At 42.0% G+C, this 19355-nt stretch overlaps 2 protein-coding genes across 2 annotated transcripts; one reads left to right on the forward strand and one right to left on the reverse strand.

Annotated features, from left to right (window-relative positions):
• Positions 1-4310: 4310 nt before the first annotated feature.
• GLT8D1 (glycosyltransferase 8 domain containing 1) lies at positions 4311-15166 on the reverse strand. Its single transcript, XM_083488898.1, has 10 exons — positions 14998-15166; positions 11432-11491; positions 11232-11330; positions 9838-10054; positions 8767-8884; positions 8304-8388; positions 7412-7524; positions 6390-6556; positions 5390-5502; positions 4311-4719 (listed from the first exon to the last, which is right to left on the reverse strand). Exons 2-10 carry the CDS (start codon positions 11445-11447, stop codon positions 4529-4531), a joined length of 1119 nt encoding a protein of 372 aa, XP_083345024.1. The 5' UTR covers positions 11448-11491; positions 14998-15166; the 3' UTR covers positions 4311-4528.
• Positions 15167-15537: 371 nt separating this feature from the next.
• Positions 15538-18282, forward strand: SPCS1 (signal peptidase complex subunit 1; the record flags this gene model as incomplete). Its single annotated transcript, XM_083488902.1, has 4 exons — positions 15538-15894; positions 16810-16869; positions 17433-17519; positions 18105-18282. 4 exons carry the CDS (start codon positions 15538-15540, stop codon positions 18225-18227), a joined length of 627 nt encoding a protein of 208 aa, XP_083345028.1. The 3' UTR covers positions 18228-18282.
• Between the last annotated feature and the right edge of the window lie 1073 nt (positions 18283-19355).

The following is a 19355-nucleotide window of genomic DNA, read 5'->3' on the forward strand; positions in this document are numbered from 1 at the left end:
GATGATAATTTATTACTTATACCCTGTCCATTTTTCTTACTTACTTGGTCCCACTTGTCAGCTGAAAAGGCCCTTCCTTGCCTCTGTTATATATAAATGAACTAAAGCATAGCACTGCAAGTGGCATGCTGAGGATAAAGGGTTATTTGCTGATTTACAATAATAGAATAATATGTTCCTTTTTTTGATGGAGCAGCAGTGGGCTACGTAGGAAGGGTGGTATTGAGAAAGATCTGCTGCTCTCACTTCAGTGCAGTGACCGCTAGGCTCACACAAAGCACCCCTTTAAGGAGAGATGCGATACATGAAGAATATGTCTCCTGCTTAAGATGATGAATACCACCATTTCTCCAACCCTGATGTTAGGGGGGGGGAAGCATACACATCATATACTTTTTACTGGTATTTGGACAACTGGGTAAAAGAGAGCACAGACGGGCTCAAAACACAGCTTATTAAATCTCTCCTTCATCTGAGTTTCCAGAGAATACCTTCCCTGGCCAGCAAAATAGTCCAGAAGAAGGTGGAAGGGCATACAGAGAAAGGATTAGTATCAAGAAAACTACAGACACACAGAAAACTTCACTTTTTAATATGCTTTTAACTGAAATGTGTGGTTCTTCAATTAGATACAAAAGCAGCAGGGGTTTTTTATTCAACTTGTCCGCCAGGAAGGCATTATACAATTAGCAATGCTGTTCATAAACCTCCATGTTCTTTTTCATTCAGCGAAGCAAGCAGCTATCTTGCCATAACTTGTAATTGCACATACAACTGAACCAATGACAGAGGAACGATGATCATTTAGTCTCAGGCTCATGACCACCAAGCTCATGGGCTTCCAAGCTTAGAATGTGCACATACAGACCATAGGTTCGAAAAATAAGAAAATTTAAAAGGTCCAAGGACAAAGAAGGGATGCAGGTCCCGTAATACTTGGGCCCTCGCTCAGTTTTCAAGAAGTTGAAACACTATGTTTGGGCTGTACTCACCTGCTAAAGTTAGCAGCAAAATGACACAAGTTCCTATTGTTTAGTACAGTGGTACCTCGGGTTAAGTACTTAATTCGTTACGGAGGTCTGTTCTTAACCTGAAGCACCACTTTAGCTAATGGGGCCTCCTGCGCTGCTGGAGCACAATTTCTGTTCTCATCCTGAAGCAAAGTTCTTAACCTGAGGTACTATTTCTGGGTTAGCAGAGTCTGTAACCTGAAGCGTATGTAACCTGAGGTACCATTGTATTTAATATGAATGTGTTAAGATTTTTTGTATCTGTTTTTTTTTTTTTTAAATGCATTTTTATTGAAGTTATACACAAAAAACAGATATATATGAAAATACAGAGAAAAAATTACAAAGAGAAAAAAAGAAAAAAAAAGAAAAACCACACATCCGAAAAAAGAAAGACACACAATCTGAACTTCCCTCCATCCTTTTGATAAGTATCAAATATCTCCTTCCATTACGTATTTGATTTTCAATCTATAGTCTTAAATTCACTCGCTGGTCGTATTGTTCTAACCCCGTCAATTCACTTTAAGCATTTATTCCAATATATTTCCAAAATTTACTCCAATTTTTCAGAAATTTCTGTTCATCCTGATCTCTTATTTTACCTGTTAGTTTGTCAAGCTCAGCATAGTTTACCATTCTAATCTGCCAGTCCTTTATGTTGGGGATGGTTTCCACTTTCCAATATTGTGCCAACATAATTCTCGCTGCTGTGGTGGCGTAGAGGAATATCGTCCTATCTTCCTTTTTAATTTCTTTATCCATCATTCCCAACAGGAAGGCTTCAGGCCTCTTGGGAAAGGTATACTTAAATATTTTTTTAAGTTCATTATAAATTAATTCCCAAAAGCCTTTCACCTTTTTACATGTCCACCATAAATGATATAGGTCACCCTCCACCTCGCCACATTTCCAGCATCTCTTATCCTTTAATCTATACATTTTGGCCAATTTCACAGGGGTGTGGTACCATCTATATAGCATCTTCCAGATATTTTCTCTCAATGCCATACATGCTGTGGACTTTATGTTACAATTCCAAACTTCTATCCACCTTTCAAAATCAATGTTATAACCAAAGTCAATTGCCCATTTAATCATTGCCTCCTTCACCTCCTCATCTTTTGTGTACCACTCTAGTAATATATCATAAATTCTGGACAGGGTTTTATTTTTGCCTTCTATTACTTCTATACTAAATTTTGATTTTTTATCATCAAAACCCGCCTTCCTCTTATCCTCTTTTAACAAATCATTCACCTGGTGGTATTGCAGCCAACCAGTGAATAAATTTTTTATTTCTTCATAAGGTCTGAGTTTGGGCCCTTGGTCAGTTTTTCTTAACATTTCTTCATAGGTGGCGTTTATCTCCTCCATATTTATTTTCTTAATCGTTAAGGCCTCTATTGGTGAAATCCACCATGGGGTCTTTCTTTCAAGGAGGTTTTTGTTCCTTTCCCATGCTTGATATAATGGTCCCCTAAAAATATGATTTAAGAAACTCTTGTGAACTTTCACTTTCCCATACCAAAGGTACGAATGCCATCCGTACCAATTATTAAAGCCTTCCAGGTCCAGTAGCTCTCTATTCTCCAGTTTTATCCAATCTTTTACCCAATATATACAAGCCGCTTCATAGTATAAACTTAGGTCCGGGAGAGAAAAACCCCCTCTTTCTTTTTTGTCTATCAGAATTTTCATTTTTATCCGTGGCCTTTTCCCCTGCCAAATATACTTTGCCAAGGCTCTCTGCCACTCTTTACATTGTTTTAGGCCTTTAAGTATGGGGATGGTTTGGAATAAAAATAACATTCTAGGCAGAATGTTCATTTTAACAACAGCTATCCTCCCCAAAAAGGAGAGTTTCATCCTCCCCCAAATTTCCATGTCTTTCTTTATACTCCTCCAGGTGGCATCGTAATTATCCTTGTATAAATTTATGTTCTTAGCTGTAACCCAGATCCCAAGATATTTCACTTTCTTAGCTACCGCAATTTTGGTCTTTCTTTCTAGATCTATCACTTCTTCCTTTGTTAAATTTTTAACTAACATTTTGGTTTTGGTTTTATTTACCTTAAGTCCTGCCACGGCTCCAAATTCGTCAATTTTTTGTAAAGCTTCTTTTACGCTGTTTTTTGGGTCTTCTAAGGTTAGTACAATGTCATCTGCGAAGGCCTTGATTTTGTATTCCCTCTTTCCTACCCTGACTCCTGTGACTTCTGTTGCCCCCCTCAGTCTCTCGTTTAGTATTTCTAATACTGTTATAAACAATAGAGGGGACAGGGGGCAGCCTTGTCTAGTTCCTTTATATATACTAAAATATTCTGTTGTGGTGTTGTTTATTACCAATTTTGCCTTCTGTTCCTTATATATAGCTTCTATGCCTTTTCTAAATTTCTCTCCCATTCCCATCATTTCCAAACTTTTCTTCAAGAAATCCCACGAGATTTTTTGTATCTGTTGGCTCACTATCAACCTCAAGTCCTGGAAACTCACAGATCCTTAGCTTGGTGGCAGTGGGCCTTTCCCCCCCCCCCCCCTTTTAGATGTACAGATGTTTATAGATCAGCATATGCGAGGAGCTCATTGAACACATAAAAACCACTAACTTTTGCAGGGTGGGATTTTGCTTCCAAATTGATAGGAACTCAAGCACAATTAATTTATTAAAAGGTAAAGGGACCCCTGACCATTAGGTCCAGTTGTGACCAATTCTGGGGTTGTGGCACTCATCTTGCTTTATTGGCTGAGGGAGCCGGCGTACAGCTTCCGGGTCAATGTGGCCAACATGACTAAGCCACTTCTGGCGAACCAGAGCAGTGCACGGAAACGCCGTTTACCTTCCCGCCGGAAGGGTACCTATTTATCTACTTACACTTTGACATGCTTTCGAACTGCTAGGTGGGACCGAGGGAGTGATATATTGTGAAGCACAAGTTACCATTCACATTTCAGTTGCCTGCACACAATCCATAAATCTGAATATAAATCAAATCACAAATTTCATTTTTTAAGAAATAAGGGCTGCTTTACTGTTGATGGGTAGTTTTATTAAAAGAAACTTTACTATAAAAATAGTGTTTGGAACGCAGTTGTTGTTTTTTAATCCACAATCAAACTTCAAATTAGCTGTAAGAATCTGAATGGATCTTCAAGCAATAGGAGGGATCCACCCAAAAGCTTATATTCACAGGTTAAGTAACAGTAAAAAGTTGTAGCAGCTTTTTAGTACATCAAGTTGCTGTGCAACACGAGACACTCCCCCAGCACCAGCTGTGATAAAGTCTTGGGTGCAGTGTCTACTGAAACATTTTATCCCTAGAAGGTCATTCTTTAATATCCCATCTGGTTGAAAATGCTAGTTTCGTGGAGGTTCCTCTGCTTAAAGAGGCTCCCTCTCTTAAGCATGCATTTCAAGTACTCCATTTTAAAACAATCAGAATGGACGTAGCATTACCAACTTCACTCTATGGTCTTGTCTGGTTCCTGAGAAGAATATGGGGTGCATCACTTCTGTCTTATTTTGCCTCGTAAGTGTCAGTGTGCCTCCGAATCAAGTTGAATTTGCCACTAGGGTCAGGAATGTACCATTTTTCCCAAACATCTGCGTAGGATGCGGTCCTTCCCCAGGGTTTGAAGTGTCCATTCCAATGGAGTAGTTTGGCAGCTTTCACAAACTGTGGAGAGTATCTTTTGCCAGCACTCGAACCTTTGAATTGAATAAAGAAACAAGTGGATTTAGATTCCTATTCTGTCTTCTCTCAAAAGACTCTAGCTGGGTTCTATTAAAGGCTAGCAAGTCACATAATCAAAGTTCGCAGCTGACTCTTAATTTTCAACCATTGTTAAAACACTGATTTATCTTTCAAATATCCTTTCTTACCCCCATTGCAACTGGGATGGGTGGGAGAATGCAGCAAGGATACCTGAATAGCCACCACCAAAGTATACAGTCATACCTCGTGTTGTGTTAGGTTCATGTTGCGTCTTTTCAGTTTGCGAACGCGGGAAACCTGGAAGTGTATACTTGCGGGTTTCACCGTGTGCGCAGAAGCACCACTCAGAACAGGTTGTGTCCACAACTAGAGGTACCACTGTATCTAGAAATCTTCCTGTGTCCACATTTAACTGACCACTGAATTCATATTCAAACACCATGTTTCCAGAGCCATTTCACATCATGGTCAAACTTTTCAAAATGTAGTAAAGAGTTCAGAGACAGGAAAAGGAAGAAATTAAAGAATTTTGGGCAGACAAATCCACAGCTTCATTACCACACTTCAAAGGTCCTGTGAAGAAGAAAATGAGGCCTACAGAAGCAACCACTTCAACCAGCTTAAGTCTGGCAAAGGTATCACATCCTCTTCCATTATACTTACCAAGATGGCGCACATTCCACATAGGATCAAGGTTTGAATGTCTCTTGTAAAATGCAATGAGCAGAGGGGGTGTAGTGATACTGCCTGCAAGAGTCCGACTGTATATTTCCTCTCTAGTCAGGGATAAGAAAGAAAATTTAACCAGCTAAAGACAGAAGTGCAATTCTTAAATAGGGTAAATATTCATTAATCCAATTGAGTGTTTCTCTTTTCAAATCGTTAATCATCCTATTAAAGAACAGAACGCTTCTGTTTTTGTGCAATGTCTTATAAAACATTTTGTTTACAACCTTCTGTTAGGCACTATACAGCAACTGACATACTTTGCAATGAGCCAGAAAAATAAATGGAGAAATCATCTGAGTGTAGGTGTAGCCCAGCTAAGAAACGCAGCTGCAAATGAGTATGTACCTTCTCTCAGTCATTGTCCACCACTTGCAATATGAGGAAAACATTTGCAAGGCAATAGGAACAAGGATTTCAGAAAGTGTGTGACATGCTTTGGCTATTCAAAAAGCTCAGTATCGAGAGTACTGAATAGTATTTCCTACGCAAAAGGCTCAAAAAGTAACAGGCAGAATAGGAGCAGAAGGAAGAGCCTGAGAAAGAAATGTGGGTGGACCACCTAATAGCAGATGGTGATTGTTCAGGACAACCTTTGTAACAGTGTTGGTAGAAAGAAAGAAAGGTGGTTTCATGGTCTGAAATTGGGGCAGCGGCGTGTTAAAGAACAAGACAGCTGAAGGGATTTTAATTGGAAGATGACAGACCTGAAAACAATATATATTCAGGGCTAGTAGGCTGAAGTAGATGCAGAAAGTAGCCAGGTGTCAGTGCAAAGATGATCCATGCATAGAGAAAGATTATCATCAACATGGTAGAAAGACCTGAGAAATACTTCTGGCAGTTCATCACTCTCCATCCCCACCGGCACACACAATGCTGTATGAGGCTCAGTCCCCCAAGGGGCAGTGTTAAGCAGAAATATGGGCACACTCACACCACATTAAGCGCCATCCATTTCTCCAGTTGCTGAGTGATGTTTTGTCGTTTCCATTCAGTTAGATTTGCAACAAAGACGCCCGGATTGAAAGAGCAGGTACTTGCTTTCATGGACAGCTTCCGAATTGCTTCTTTTTTATAATCGAGAAATCCAATGTAATTGTACTGAAAATTAATAGAAACCGGGTCTCTGTTTCAGTTACAAGAATCCCCGGAAGTCTTTACTGGTTACACACATCTCTCTCTACAGAAAGTTTCACTGCCCAACCCCTCTATTTTCAGAGGAAAAGATACCCCATATGGAGATGCTAGCTTCACCAAAATGTAATGATATTTAGCAGTTTTATTCGTTTATTAGCTATTACATTTCAAATACCTTAAAATGACTAGACTGAGGCAAGTTGAGTTAAATACAAAAAGCCATCTGCGCCTTTCTGAATCAGCCATATTTTGCTTATGGCCATTATGTTCCATTGCCCATTTGGGGGGGGGGGGAATGGAGGCTCCCTACGCAGCATACAGATTCTGAGAAGTAAGGAACCATCTACATTTACTCAAAGATAGCCTCCTCTTCCTGGCTGTTCAGCATACCAGAGAGGACAACCTGCTCCTCCTCGGTGCTTAGAACAGGAAGTTGAAAGCGTTGCTTTGGATTACCATAAGGGAGAAGCAGGTCTCCTCAAGACATGAGGAAGAAGACCACAGTCCCTGGTATCCTAAGACCACTCCACCACATTCTGTAGCCTTCCCATGCAGACAGGTACAGGCATTTACCATTCCCTGAAAATTATACAGGCTACTGACTGCTAAGGGCCAGGAATATATAGCATGCCCAGGAAGAAGCTAAGGTTCCCAGTCCTATAATACAGGTAAAAAGGGGGCACCTGGCTTCATTCAATGCTTTGGAAAACCCAAAGGCATAAAGCACTCCTGCAAAACAAACGCAACCACAAGGGTAGAGGCCACCTCTAAGAACTGCGGCCTGTAACATTCGCTTTCTTCTTTTAGAATTATTTGCACCTGGTTTCCTGCTCCACGAACTGCAAACTTATTTGATGTAGAGTCGCAGTCATCTGAGAATGCAGCTGCGTGACCCTGTTGCAGTGGAGTGTTGTAAAGTTCAAAGATATCATCTGAAAAAGCAATCCAAGCAAAGGAGAAATAGCGGTTCAAAACAAATTTTAAAACCCCGCCTGCCCCCCACAATCATTTTCAATAGCTGCAAATACTGGAAACAAGTGTTATTTTTCTGATTATGATGGTTATATGGGCATATGCCACACACAAAAATCGCATTTGATAAGAAAACCCCGAAACCTGCCTAAAGCAGCTCTTTAGATCCCAGACTCAGTCTTGCCTCTGAGAACTTCATTTCATTAAAAACAGGGCTTTATTCTCATGTATGCACAGAAGTGAAGAGCAGTGTGGAGCTTAAATACGTATTTTGCAAATATAAACCATTTCATCTACAAATAAGTTATTACTTAAAATGCCAAATTCATTCCAACATGGTCTAGAGAAGCCTTACTTCAGTCTCTAAAGCTGGGAAGAGTACAGATTTCATGGGAAGCTCAAATCAGGGTGCAGAGTTCATAAGTCAATTTCATATTTCAAGTTAAAACAGCAGTTTTAATTGCACTAAGAAGATACTGCACTAATTAATTTTGTGATACTGTATTTCCCCCCCCCCCCAAAAAAAACCAGTATAACTCCCTTGGAATTCTAACGTAATGTGTTTCCTGCATTACAGGAGGTTGGACTAGATGATCCTTGGAGGTGCCTTCCAACTCTATAATTCTATGACTTCATCCCATTTCTTTAGGTGGGCTAAAATCTGTCCCTCGCCCTGAGACAGGATAGGTCTACAGAAAGACGCTTCCATCTCTGAAAGTATTTGCAGGAAGAAAAGTACCTTGAACAACCACATCATCATCCAAGTAAATGGCCTTTTCTGCATTAGGGACCCAAGTAGGCAGATAGAATCTTGCAAAGGTTAGCTAGGTAGAAACAAAAGGGAAGAAGAAGAAGAAGATGATGGATGAATGAATGAATGAATGAATGAATGAATGAATGAACGAAAGAAAATCTGACATGCCAGACACTGGTTTCAAATAACCATAATCTCTCTTAGCAATATATTTTGGTCGCTAACAAAGCTTATAGTAAATAAACAATTTATTGAAACTTAAGATGCTGGTAGAATTTTCAACCGTCCCAACTTAATTTGATGAATACAATCAAGTTCTTCTATTAAAGTTCTTTTCTAATAGCATCAGTAGCTACAAGTCAGATTTTTCAAGACTGCCATATCTAAGTATATATTATCAGCAACCTAAAAGGAAGTTAAAATAATATAAATCAGTGCAAGTACTCACAGGTTTAATCGAGTCTGGCATTTCAGACTTAACCTGCACTTTTCCATCCAGCATACGAGGGTCAAAATCCAGTATTTGGTATTTCACATTTTTCAGACTAGTTTTACTAAGCCATGATCTGTACAGGGAAGAGAGCAGTAAAAATGTCACAGGTGGCTGCAGTGCCTATTTCCAGCTCAGGTTGGTTTGCCAGCTACAGACTGGGATAGCCTTTCCAGTGATTGTAATCTCACATCTAGACTGCTGTAATTTGTTTTACGTGAGGCCACCGTTGAAGACAGTACAGAAGCTTTAACTGGTACAAAATGCTACTGCCAGATTACAGTGGTACCTTGGGTTACATACGCTTCAGGTTAAGAACTTTGCTTCAGGATAAGAACAGAAATCGTGCTCCGGCGGCGTGGCAGCAGCGGGAGGCCCCATTAGCTAAAGTAGTGCTTCAGGTTAAGAACAATTTCAGGTTAAGAACGGACCTCCGGAGTGAATTAAGTACTTAACCTGAGGTACCACTGTACTGTGTGGCATATCAAGTTGGAGTCACATTACACCTATGGTCCATTATCTCCACAGGCTGCCCGTAAGCTTCCAGCTCAGTTAAAACCATTGATGCTAAATTACAATTCCAAAAATGATTTGGGGCCCAAATACTTGAAGGCAGTGCTTTTTTCTGGGGGTACGCAGGGGTATGCATACCCCTAAACATTTAAGAAAAAAGCACTGTTTGAACGACCACTTCTATTTTTCAGAGGAGCTAGATGAGGATCGTGAAAGAGGAATATTTAGTTTTCAATACCCTGCAAATCAGTTCTGAAACTGGTAATAGTGAGCAGCATCTGCAAGAGTAATTCTCTGAGATGTCTCTTCTTGGTCAATTCTATTTCAGTTTGGCTATATGAACGTTCTGCTTGGCTATACATAAGCAGTACTTTATTATCTATAGCTTCTTGCACAGAATACAGGATTACAAAACAGAGGACGGAGTATGTTTGCTTCTTCAAAGTAATCATTACTAAGCCTGGAAACCTTTTGCAAACGAAAACCCAGGAAGAAAATTTCTCAAACATACTTTACCTCAGATGGTCCACTGTGTCATTCAAGGTGACAATATGGAAGGCCACATTGGACTTGGTGTTCTGCTGAATACTGTTCACAGCTGCAATTACCCCACCAAGCCTATCATCAGATGCTGTAATGACCACAGGAATCTCCTTGTCATTCCAGTCCTCTGTTAACCTTTGAGGTGCCTCAGGTATAAAATCTATCGGTTGGAGGCCTAATGGACTTGAATCTGCAGAATAAGGGTATGGTGTGCACAGGTTTATTATATAAACATCATTCTGGGCATGCTCAATCTAATGTCACTCACTCTTAAGTCCTGTTAAATATCAAGGACAAAGTCAATTGCACTCTTTGAAGAATTTAATTTTGGCTAGATATGCCTTATATAATTTTTACACATTTCTTTAATTCCTCCAGTTACTTCCATTAGCAGGGTATTTTATCAGACTTTAAATTGGGTGGCTAATCTGTGGCACTCCAGATGCAGCTGAATGTCAACTGTCATTAGCCCTAGTTACCATGGCTAAAGGTCAGGGATAATGTGAGCTGTAGTCTAATATCTCTAGGTGATCACTGGCGAGCCATCCCTTCAAATCAAACTTTTTATCTCTACCTAATGATTGACCATGATATTGCAATGAGATTAAAGTTACTTTCCAGTAAGATGACCCTTAAATTCTTTGGCTTGATTAGTTTATTTGGGATATGCAGCTATGTTTTGATTTTAATCTACCTACAGGTATATTTTGAGTTATCGAATGTTGTTCTATTTATTGTTTTTATGTAAATCACTTAGAGGTTTTTTTATTATATTAAGCAGTAAAGGTAAAGGTACCCCTGCCCGTACGGGCCAGTCTTGACAGACTCTAGGGTTGTGCGCTCATCTCACTCTAGAGGCCGGGAGCCAGCGCTGTCAGCAGACACTTCCGGGTCATGTGGCCAGCGTGACGAAGCTGCTCTGGCGAACCGGCACCAGAGCAGCACACAGAAACGCCGTTTACCTTCCCGCTATAAAGCGGTACCTATTTATCTATTTGCACTTAAGGGTGCTTTCGAACTGCTAGGTGGGCAGGAGCTGGGACCGAACGACGGGAGCTCACCCCGCCGCGGGGATTCGAACCGCCGACCATGCGATCGGCAAGTCCAAGGCGCTGAGGTTTTACCCACAGCGCCACCCGCGTCCCCTATATTAAGCAGTATATCTTTATAAAGAAATAAAATTACTCTTGACATGATAGCCGCACTTCAAATGATTTGATATTTCTGTGAAATAACTGAGATGCAAGTGTATATTACAAAAACAACCTATGTGAAGGACATAATCTCACCAACGCAATGATTTGTTACCTCCCAAATAAACATTATTACTGAAGCCCAGACTCATAGAAATAAGAGAGACACCATACCTGATAATTCCCTTTTCAAGAGATCGCTGAGACCCAATATGTTGTGATGCAACACTAGCAAAAATATAACAACAGCAAGCACCAAAATGAAAATGTTTACTGAAAGGGAACAAACAAAAACATGATTAGAATAATAATAATGGCCAAGTATGACTCAAGTATACTGATTTTTTAAAATGTGCCATTTGGGGAAATAATACCTTTTCTGAACGTCATTTCTTCCTTTCACTCTGGATGAAGTGTTGAGCCTCTTCAAATGTCTACAAGAAAAACACACAACAGAGAATCATTCTGCAAACTTACAAAAAGGCATAACTGAGAGTACCACATTCAAATATAAAAAGTATTGTTCTGAGTCGTGAATAAAGATTTCAAGTAAATATCCACCTAGGATTCCACCATGCACACAACAAGGAGCATCTTCAGATATAATTTCCCATACATCTTTGTCATGGCATTTTGCCACCTCATACCTTTTACCCAATATGCTGAAAGCTATTTATGGGGAGAGTAAAAGAGTAGACTTGCATGTGTTTTCCTTAGAAGAGTACCACACAATAAGCTAACATCTATACATAAGCTAACAGAATGCGGCAGCTAGACTGGTGACTGGAAGTGGCCGCTGAGACCATATAACACCAGTCCTGAAAGACCTACATTGGCTCCCAGTACGTTTCCGAGCACAATTCAAAGTGTTGGTGTTGACCTTTAAAGCCCTAAACGGCCTCGGTCCAGTATATCTGAAGGAGCGTCCACCCCCATCGTTCTACCTGGAAACTAAGGTCCAACACCGAGGGCCTTCTGGCGGTTCCCTCACTGCGAGAAGCGAAGTTACAGGGAACCAGGCAGAGGGCCTTCTTGGTGGTGGCGTCCGCCCTGTTGAATGCCCTCCTGTCAGATGTCAAGGAAATAAACAACTATCTGACTTTTAGAAGACATCTGAAGGCAGTCCTCTTTAAGGAAGTTTTTAATGACCGATATTTTAATGTATTTTTAATCTTTTGTTGGAAGCCACCCAGAGTGGCTGGGGAAACCCAGCCAGATGGGCAGGGTAGAAATAAATTATTATTATTATTATTATTATTATTAGAATTTTAGCAATTCAAAAACTGAAGTGACAGGGATAGGTTTGCTCACAGGGGCAAAACCAATGGCAGTGCTGAAAGCCACAGGTCTTAGACCCTCACTAAACCACCCATTTGCAAAGTGAGACAAATACAAAGCATTTTTGTCTACAAAGCAGGCTGCAATCCAGTTAAGGACAGATGACTTGGCATTCAGACAGTCCAGGTTTACTAAACCCATTCACCTCCTAGAATATTTTCACTGTGTGGTTTGTTCCACAGTCAGAAATTTTCATTGCTTGTCGCTACACTGTCTTCTTTAAAACATAAGCAACAATCTGTCAGTTTTCATGTGAGCTGAGCTCCACCTGCCTTCTAGTCATCTATACTCCTGCTTCTCCTACTCTTGCAAAAAGCAAAGAGATGCAAGCTGCATAAGGCGTCAAAGAAGATTCCTGTGAACAGACTTCTTGATAATCAGAGTCAATCTGTTGTTCTACAGTAAAACTAGTAATTTAAAATCTAGTAATAATAAAAAAAAGTTTTTAGCTATTCCTATTCTATCTGTTGTCTTCGTCCATGGAGTTTGACAACAGATAGAAGCTACCAGCATGAGTTTGACCAAACTGTGAGAGGCAGTGGAAGACAGGATTGCCTGGCATACTCTGGTCCATGGGGTCACAAAGAGTCGAACACGACTAAACGACTAAACAACAAAATTCTATCTGTAATCCATCTTAAGTCCCTGTCAGGGAAAAAGGTGGGGTTCAAATAAATAAATAAATTCATTTCATACTTCATCAATTATTGATATGTGTCCAGCAGACTTGAACATTTTTATACAACTTAACCATCCCTCAAATAATTGGTCCCCTTTTTGGATTTATCATCCAAGGATATCAAGACCAGGGCTGGTGAACTGCCAGTCCATGAGGCTTCCTCTCCCTTGTTCCTCATCCCTTCAACTCACAGTAACTAGGCTTGAAAAAACTTCACAATGGAGTCAACAGGAGGATGTTTTCAAGCATAAAAAATCCACACAGAGAGTGCAATCATTCTTGAAACCCCATACAGGGTTGTTTGCAAGCCTAACTGCCGGGGAGACGGGTTGCCAGGGTCCAGGCGTCCACATTTTCCCCAGGTGATGAAGCAGAGGACTCTGAAACAAAAAGGGGAAGTCACACAGGGCAACTTGCCCCACAAGCCTTGCCACCCAATAAGCCTTCAAGGGCTATGAAGTGGAGCTACCATATTTGGACTCCATGGAAGGCTCAGCACGGCCAGAGCTTTCCATCACAGGAAGATGGAAGAGGAGCTGGGTCCCTGTAAGAAAAACCCTGTACTCGGGTTGCGGACGTAATCCATGACAGAGGCATGTCCGCAACCTGCAGCGTTCGCATCCTGAAGCGCCGCACCTGCGCAGCCGCCGGTGCAATTTAGCACTTCTGTGCATGTGGCGAAGTAACCTGTTCCGGTACTTCTGGATTTCCCATGGTCCGCAACCCGAAAACACGTAACCTGAAGCATCCGTAACATGAGGTATGACTGTAATGGAGAATGCTGGGTCCCTGTAAGAAAAACAGCACCTTCCAGTACAGCTCACAAGTAGGAGACAGCAGTGTAGACTTTGCTTTCACAGAGCACAGCCTGAGTGCTTGTATTCAGGGTATACCCTTCTCTACCTACCTCCACTCTGCCCAGTTTGTAGCCAGAACTTCATAATACACATATGGAGCGGGGATCACAGCTGGCAAAGGAAGGGTTAACTCTCCCCTCCCTGTGTACTGCAACCACCACCACCCTGCAGCAATTAGCCTTGAAACCACCTTCTATTGGTGCCAATCTTTGTTAGCCCTTTCCCTACACAGCTGCAAGTTCACCCCCTCCTCCATACTTCAAGCGAATGGGTGTGCATTAGGCAGCAAAACAGACAAGTACGAATGCGTAGGGTGTGCAAATGAGAATGAGTTTGCATGGGCTAGCAGTAGCCACATCCACCTCTAACATATGCCCTCAACATATGCTCCATGCAATGCGTGGCTCTGTCAATAACGCAGGAGACCCTGAATCTCAGGGTTGTGGATTCGAGCTCCACGCTGGGCAAAAGACCTCTGCATTGCAGGGGGTTGGACTAGATGACCCCCGTGGTCCCTTGCAACTCTATAATTCTATGGACCCTGGAAGATCAGCCATGAGGAGAGAATGTAGCCCTTGGCTTGAAAAGAGATTTTATTCTGAAGAATTAAAGGCAGGCAACTGCTTTTGCAGCGCTCCGCTGGCTGTTCGCTGTTCTGTCACCTACGTGCGTGGCCTGCAGCCTTTCCAGACCTTTTAAAGAAACTGACATTTAATTCGTTTTGTCTCGCTCGTTATTTCTAACCTTCGATCTGCTTGGTTCTGCCCATTGGCAATAATAATAATAATAATAATAATAATAATAATAACAACAACAATAATAATAATAATAATATTCTGCCCATTCGCTTTCTCACGGTGCAGTCCAGTGATGGCCCCCCCCGGCTCACACCCCAGTTATTTTGCACCCTCCCAAACGGGAGCAGCCCGAATCCTCAGACACCAGCGGAAAAGCGGCGCATCCGAGAGGATCTGCCCCTCCATGAAAGTGGACGGCCAGAAAGGATGGCGCGTGGGGGATTGCGCGGACGGGTTGATCGACGCAACCGAGACTGTTGTTACCGTACCTCTTTCCCTGCTTCTTCTCCAGAAAGCGAGCGACCCTCCCGCTCCTGCTTCCCTCCGCGCAGTCTGGCACCCGCGAGAGAAATGCCAACTCAACAGCGCAAAGTTGTCAGCGGCTCAAGTAGCTGCCCCACGCGGTGCCTGATCGGAAAACAAACAAATGCGCAAAATAGGCGCAGCCGCGCAGGGCAGCCTTATTCACCCGATGCGCTGAAACGACAAGTTCTGCCCTCGGTCGGGGGGAAAAAAGCACGGCAGGCAGTCGGTTAAGACCCTTCGAAGCGCTCGAGGTCCCCTCCTCCGCGCACGGGTGGGGAATGTTGGGGTCCTCGCGCGTCTGTTGCCATGGAGACGCGGCGTCGGCGGAGCGCTCTGTAGGCCGCGGAAAGCCTGCCGCTGTCATAAAGAGGTTGTCGCCGGACCAAGAAGCGGGTGGTTCGGAGCGCGGGGCGCGTTTATGTTGTGGTTGTTGGGTTTTTTAAGCGCGTTTGAGGGACCGGTCAACTGCGCGACGCGGTTCCCGCCCCGGAAGTCCGAGCAGGATGAGGCGGGGCAAGAAAGCGGCAATTCCGGTGAGCTCTGTGGCCCCCGCCTTACGGCGCAGAGCCTCCTCGTCTGAGGATCCGGAAGCGCCTTTTGCTGCCGCCGCCTCCTGCTCGCTGGGCTCTTCCGCTTCGCAAGGCGACCCTCTTCTGCTGCCCGAGAGCAAGGGGACCCCCGGCTGGGCGAAGGAACCCCGCCTGCCCGGCGCGGACTCGGCCTCCTCGCCTGTGGTGCAGCCCGAAACCAGCGAGCCTCCTTTGCCCCGGGAGAGAGTCTACGACGGCTGCGGAGCGCAAGACGTGGCCTTGCAGGCAGACATCATGTTCGGCGTATTCCGATCCATCCCGACACAGATGGTGGGTCAGGCAGGGAGGGAGGGGGCTTTGGGGGAGACTCTCCTGCGGACCGCCCCCCCCCAGACCATTAGTGAGAGCTTTCCTCTCCGCTTCCAAGCCGGGCAGGAAGTGGAGATGGGGGAGCTGCTTGGCCGCCTGCCACAATAAAGCAGACGTGTCCTAAGCGGAGCGCGGGTGGCTTTGATGCGCAGCGATAGGATGTGGGGGGGGGGCACTCTTTTCTTCTTCGTCCCTGGGGGCGTGGAGAAAAAGAAGAGCCAGAACGCCTGAAAACACTTGGGGTTATTGAACCGAGATCTCGTGTTTACTTAAAAGCCTAGCCCCTTAGATTTCCGTGCGCCTTGACTTCCAAGTAAGCTAAAGCGTGCTGAGAATTGTAGTCTTGAGGTTGAAGTCGGAGCTTAATACGTACAGTGGTACCTCGAGTTAAGTACTTAATTCGTTCCGGAGGTCCGCGCATTAGGCATAGTCAAAGTATATATTGAGTTTAGGGATCAGTAGGGGTTCATATTTGACATAAGTACAGTAAAGTGCTAACAGCAGCCATGTGGAAGCTGCCCCATGAATGATTTTGCCTCGATTGCTGTGACGTGGATAATTGCTTCCCGCACGATTGTTCTGCACCTATTTAATGCAGAATCTCAGTGCTAGCACAACACGTTCACCCAACTGTGTGGAAACATTTTCTGATGCTTCCACGTTGTTAGGACATTTTTTTCAGAATATTCACATAAGTGAAGCCATGGAAATATGACAGCAAACAAGACAATGAATATTCCTACAAAGCTGCTATGGCAGTGATGGCACAGGAAACTAAATCAGGATCTTCTTATGTCTATATGCCATCATTACAGAAACTGTAAGCAGCATGGGGGGAAATACTGGTGCTCACAAATCTTTTTTCCATCCCCACAGGACTATAAAGGCCAAAAACTAGCAGAGCAGATTTTTCAGGGAATCATTCTTTTCTCTGCTGTAAGTATAAGTAAACAAAAATCCCATATATTTTAGTCTTATTTTTAAAAGTATTTGTTTTTTGTACTTTTAACAGTTAGAAGGCGATAAATACATAATACCTGAAATTAAAGCATACATATAGCAATAGTGCAACAATTGTGTTCATTTGGATTGCAGCCTGTATGTAGCATACTGAGGCTAAGTTAATGATAGTTCCTACAGAACTAAGTTCTACTGCGGTTAGTTGCCTTAGTATGTTTAGGGCTGCAGCCTTTTGTCTTAAGTACTGTAAAAAATAGCTCTTGAGTAACTAGGTCAGTATGTCACAGTAACATTAATCTTGTTAAGTTATTGATTTATCTTGTATATGTTTATAGTATGTAAGTTGAATTAATAATAATATTGCAGTGGGCCAAGTCCAAATGAATGACAGCTAAGTGCCCAATGTTCTTCTGCTATCAATTCCCTATATTAACCCCCTAAATGAGTTAAAATGTTTGCTAAAATGCTCATTTAAAATTCTCTCCATTCTGGGTTTGGAGAGTGACCTGGAATTCTCATTGACCAATTGTTTCTTGCAGGTAATTGGCTTTATTTATGGGTACATCACTGAACAGTTTGGCTGGACAGTTTACATTGTAATGGCTGGATTTGCTTTATCATGCTTGGTAAGAATATTACTTATTTTTGTGTGTGTAGCAAAACAGTGAATCCTGCAAAGCTTGTGATAGAATGGAGCTGTAAGGAAAGCTCATACCAGCAAAATAAGTAAAATATGTGTTTCTTTAGGACAATGTGTTAGCATGATTCTAATCTTCAACAGTACCATTAGCTTGATACTCTTGTTTTATTTTGTGCTCTTTATGCTGCTCTCCCCCCCCCCCTTATGTTTGAAATAACTGCACTAGAATAGGACTGCTATACGCCCTGATTTTCTAGGACATGTCCTGGAATGTGCCTTCGAAAATGGCGCCCTGGATGATTTTTTGGAAATTGTACAGATGTCCTGGAAAACTGGCAACTGGGGTTAAATCATACCAAAAATGCCTTAAAAAGCTCCAAAACCCCAAACTTCTTGTAGTTTTTGGGGTCTTCCTAAAAAAACACCCTGGTTTTTACTTTTTGAAATATGGCGCCCCTACTAGAAACAGAAACACTGCTCTTTTGCTTTGTATATACTCTAAAAGTTAATATAGGCAAAGCTCAAACTTTTACAAAAACATTGTCAAGGAAGTTTGTATTTTTCGTTTCAGCTCACACTTCCTCCATGGCCCATTTACCGTCGCAATCCTCTGAAGTGGCTACCTGTCCAGGAATCGGCAATAGATGATAAGAAGCCAGCAGACAGAAAAGTAAAAAGGCACACTAAAAATTGAAAAAATACATATCTTGTATCATTTTCTGTCATTAAATTTGATTTAAAATCTCTTATTCCTCTTCCTTTACTTGGTTTGCTGTTTGAGAATACCTTGACAGTATTCTAAAATTGGCCTTGCACAGTTTGAGTTTTAACAATGTGATAGTGATTTACAGCAGCCTGGAAAAAAGATGTTTAAAACGGAGTTATTACTATTAAAATGCTAGAGTGGCCTATCTTTGATAGAGATGTTGATTAGATCAGAAGATTCTAATCCAGCATTTTATTTTATCCATTGCCAGCCTGATGCTTTAGGAAGATCACAGCAGGGTGTGGCATAATTGTTTTTGCTTCCGGACCTAGTAATTTACAGACACTGCTTTTAAACATGGAAAACTTCAGGTTTTTATCTATTTTCACTGTGGCCCAAGATAAGTAGATTTAGCAGCCTGTTAGAGACAATGTAACATCCTGTAGTGTAATTCTGAGCCTGAAGTGGTGGTGGTATTGGAAATGTTAAACATTGAAACATGTCTTTATTTTTTTTCTATTTAACCCTTTAGCCATTGTACATACCTACAGCTCCCGAGGGTTAAAAGTACCATGATTTCCAAATAGGTCTGAGGTACCTTATTGTTTAAAATATCCAAAAGCAAAGGTTTTTTGTCTTTGAATGACTCTTTAACTGCTTGAGAAAACTCTTCCATCCTTTTTCCACATGGAGACTTTTTATTGTCTTTTCCTAACCCCAATTTATTCCAGGTTTTGCAAACTCTATATTGAGTATACAAGTCAGTCATGTGAAAGGTTATTAAAAACTTTAGAAATGAAAATTAAAAAGTAGACTATAGCACAAGCATGTACTGTGAATAGTGTGTGTATACTTAACTCCAGGGAAGAGGAGAAAAATGGAGCCAAAAGAAAAGCAAGCAGCTGATTCGACTGTGTACAAAACAGCTATGTAATGTACTCAAGGTACATCTATCTTCCATGTCATACTAAGGTACTAAACTTGTAGCCAAATTATTAGCCCATGGCTTTATCTAGCCAGGAGTCCTTCAAGACACATTTGCTGTGTAATTATAGCTGAAGGAAAGTACCATATGAACCATTCTTTTTTTTAATTGATAGCAGGATGAAAACCAGC

This window comes from Podarcis liolepis (assembly GCF_965112155.1).
Source record: "Podarcis liolepis genome assembly, chromosome: 2".
Classification (NCBI taxonomy): Eukaryota; Metazoa; Chordata; class Lepidosauria; order Squamata; family Lacertidae; genus Podarcis; species Podarcis liolepis.

What these genes read in the sequence shown, in the direction of transcription:
- GLT8D1 (XM_083488898.1), bottom strand. An exon ending in CTTGAAAAGGGAATTATCAG is followed by an intron (nt 10,055 to 11,231) that starts GTATGGTGTCTC and finishes CTTATTCTGCAG; the next exon opens with ATTCAAGTCCATTAGGCCTC. An exon ending in GACACAGTGGACCATCTGAG is followed by an intron (nt 8,885 to 9,837) that starts GTAAAGTATGTT and finishes TTCCCTGTACAG; the next exon opens with ATCATGGCTTAGTAAAACTA.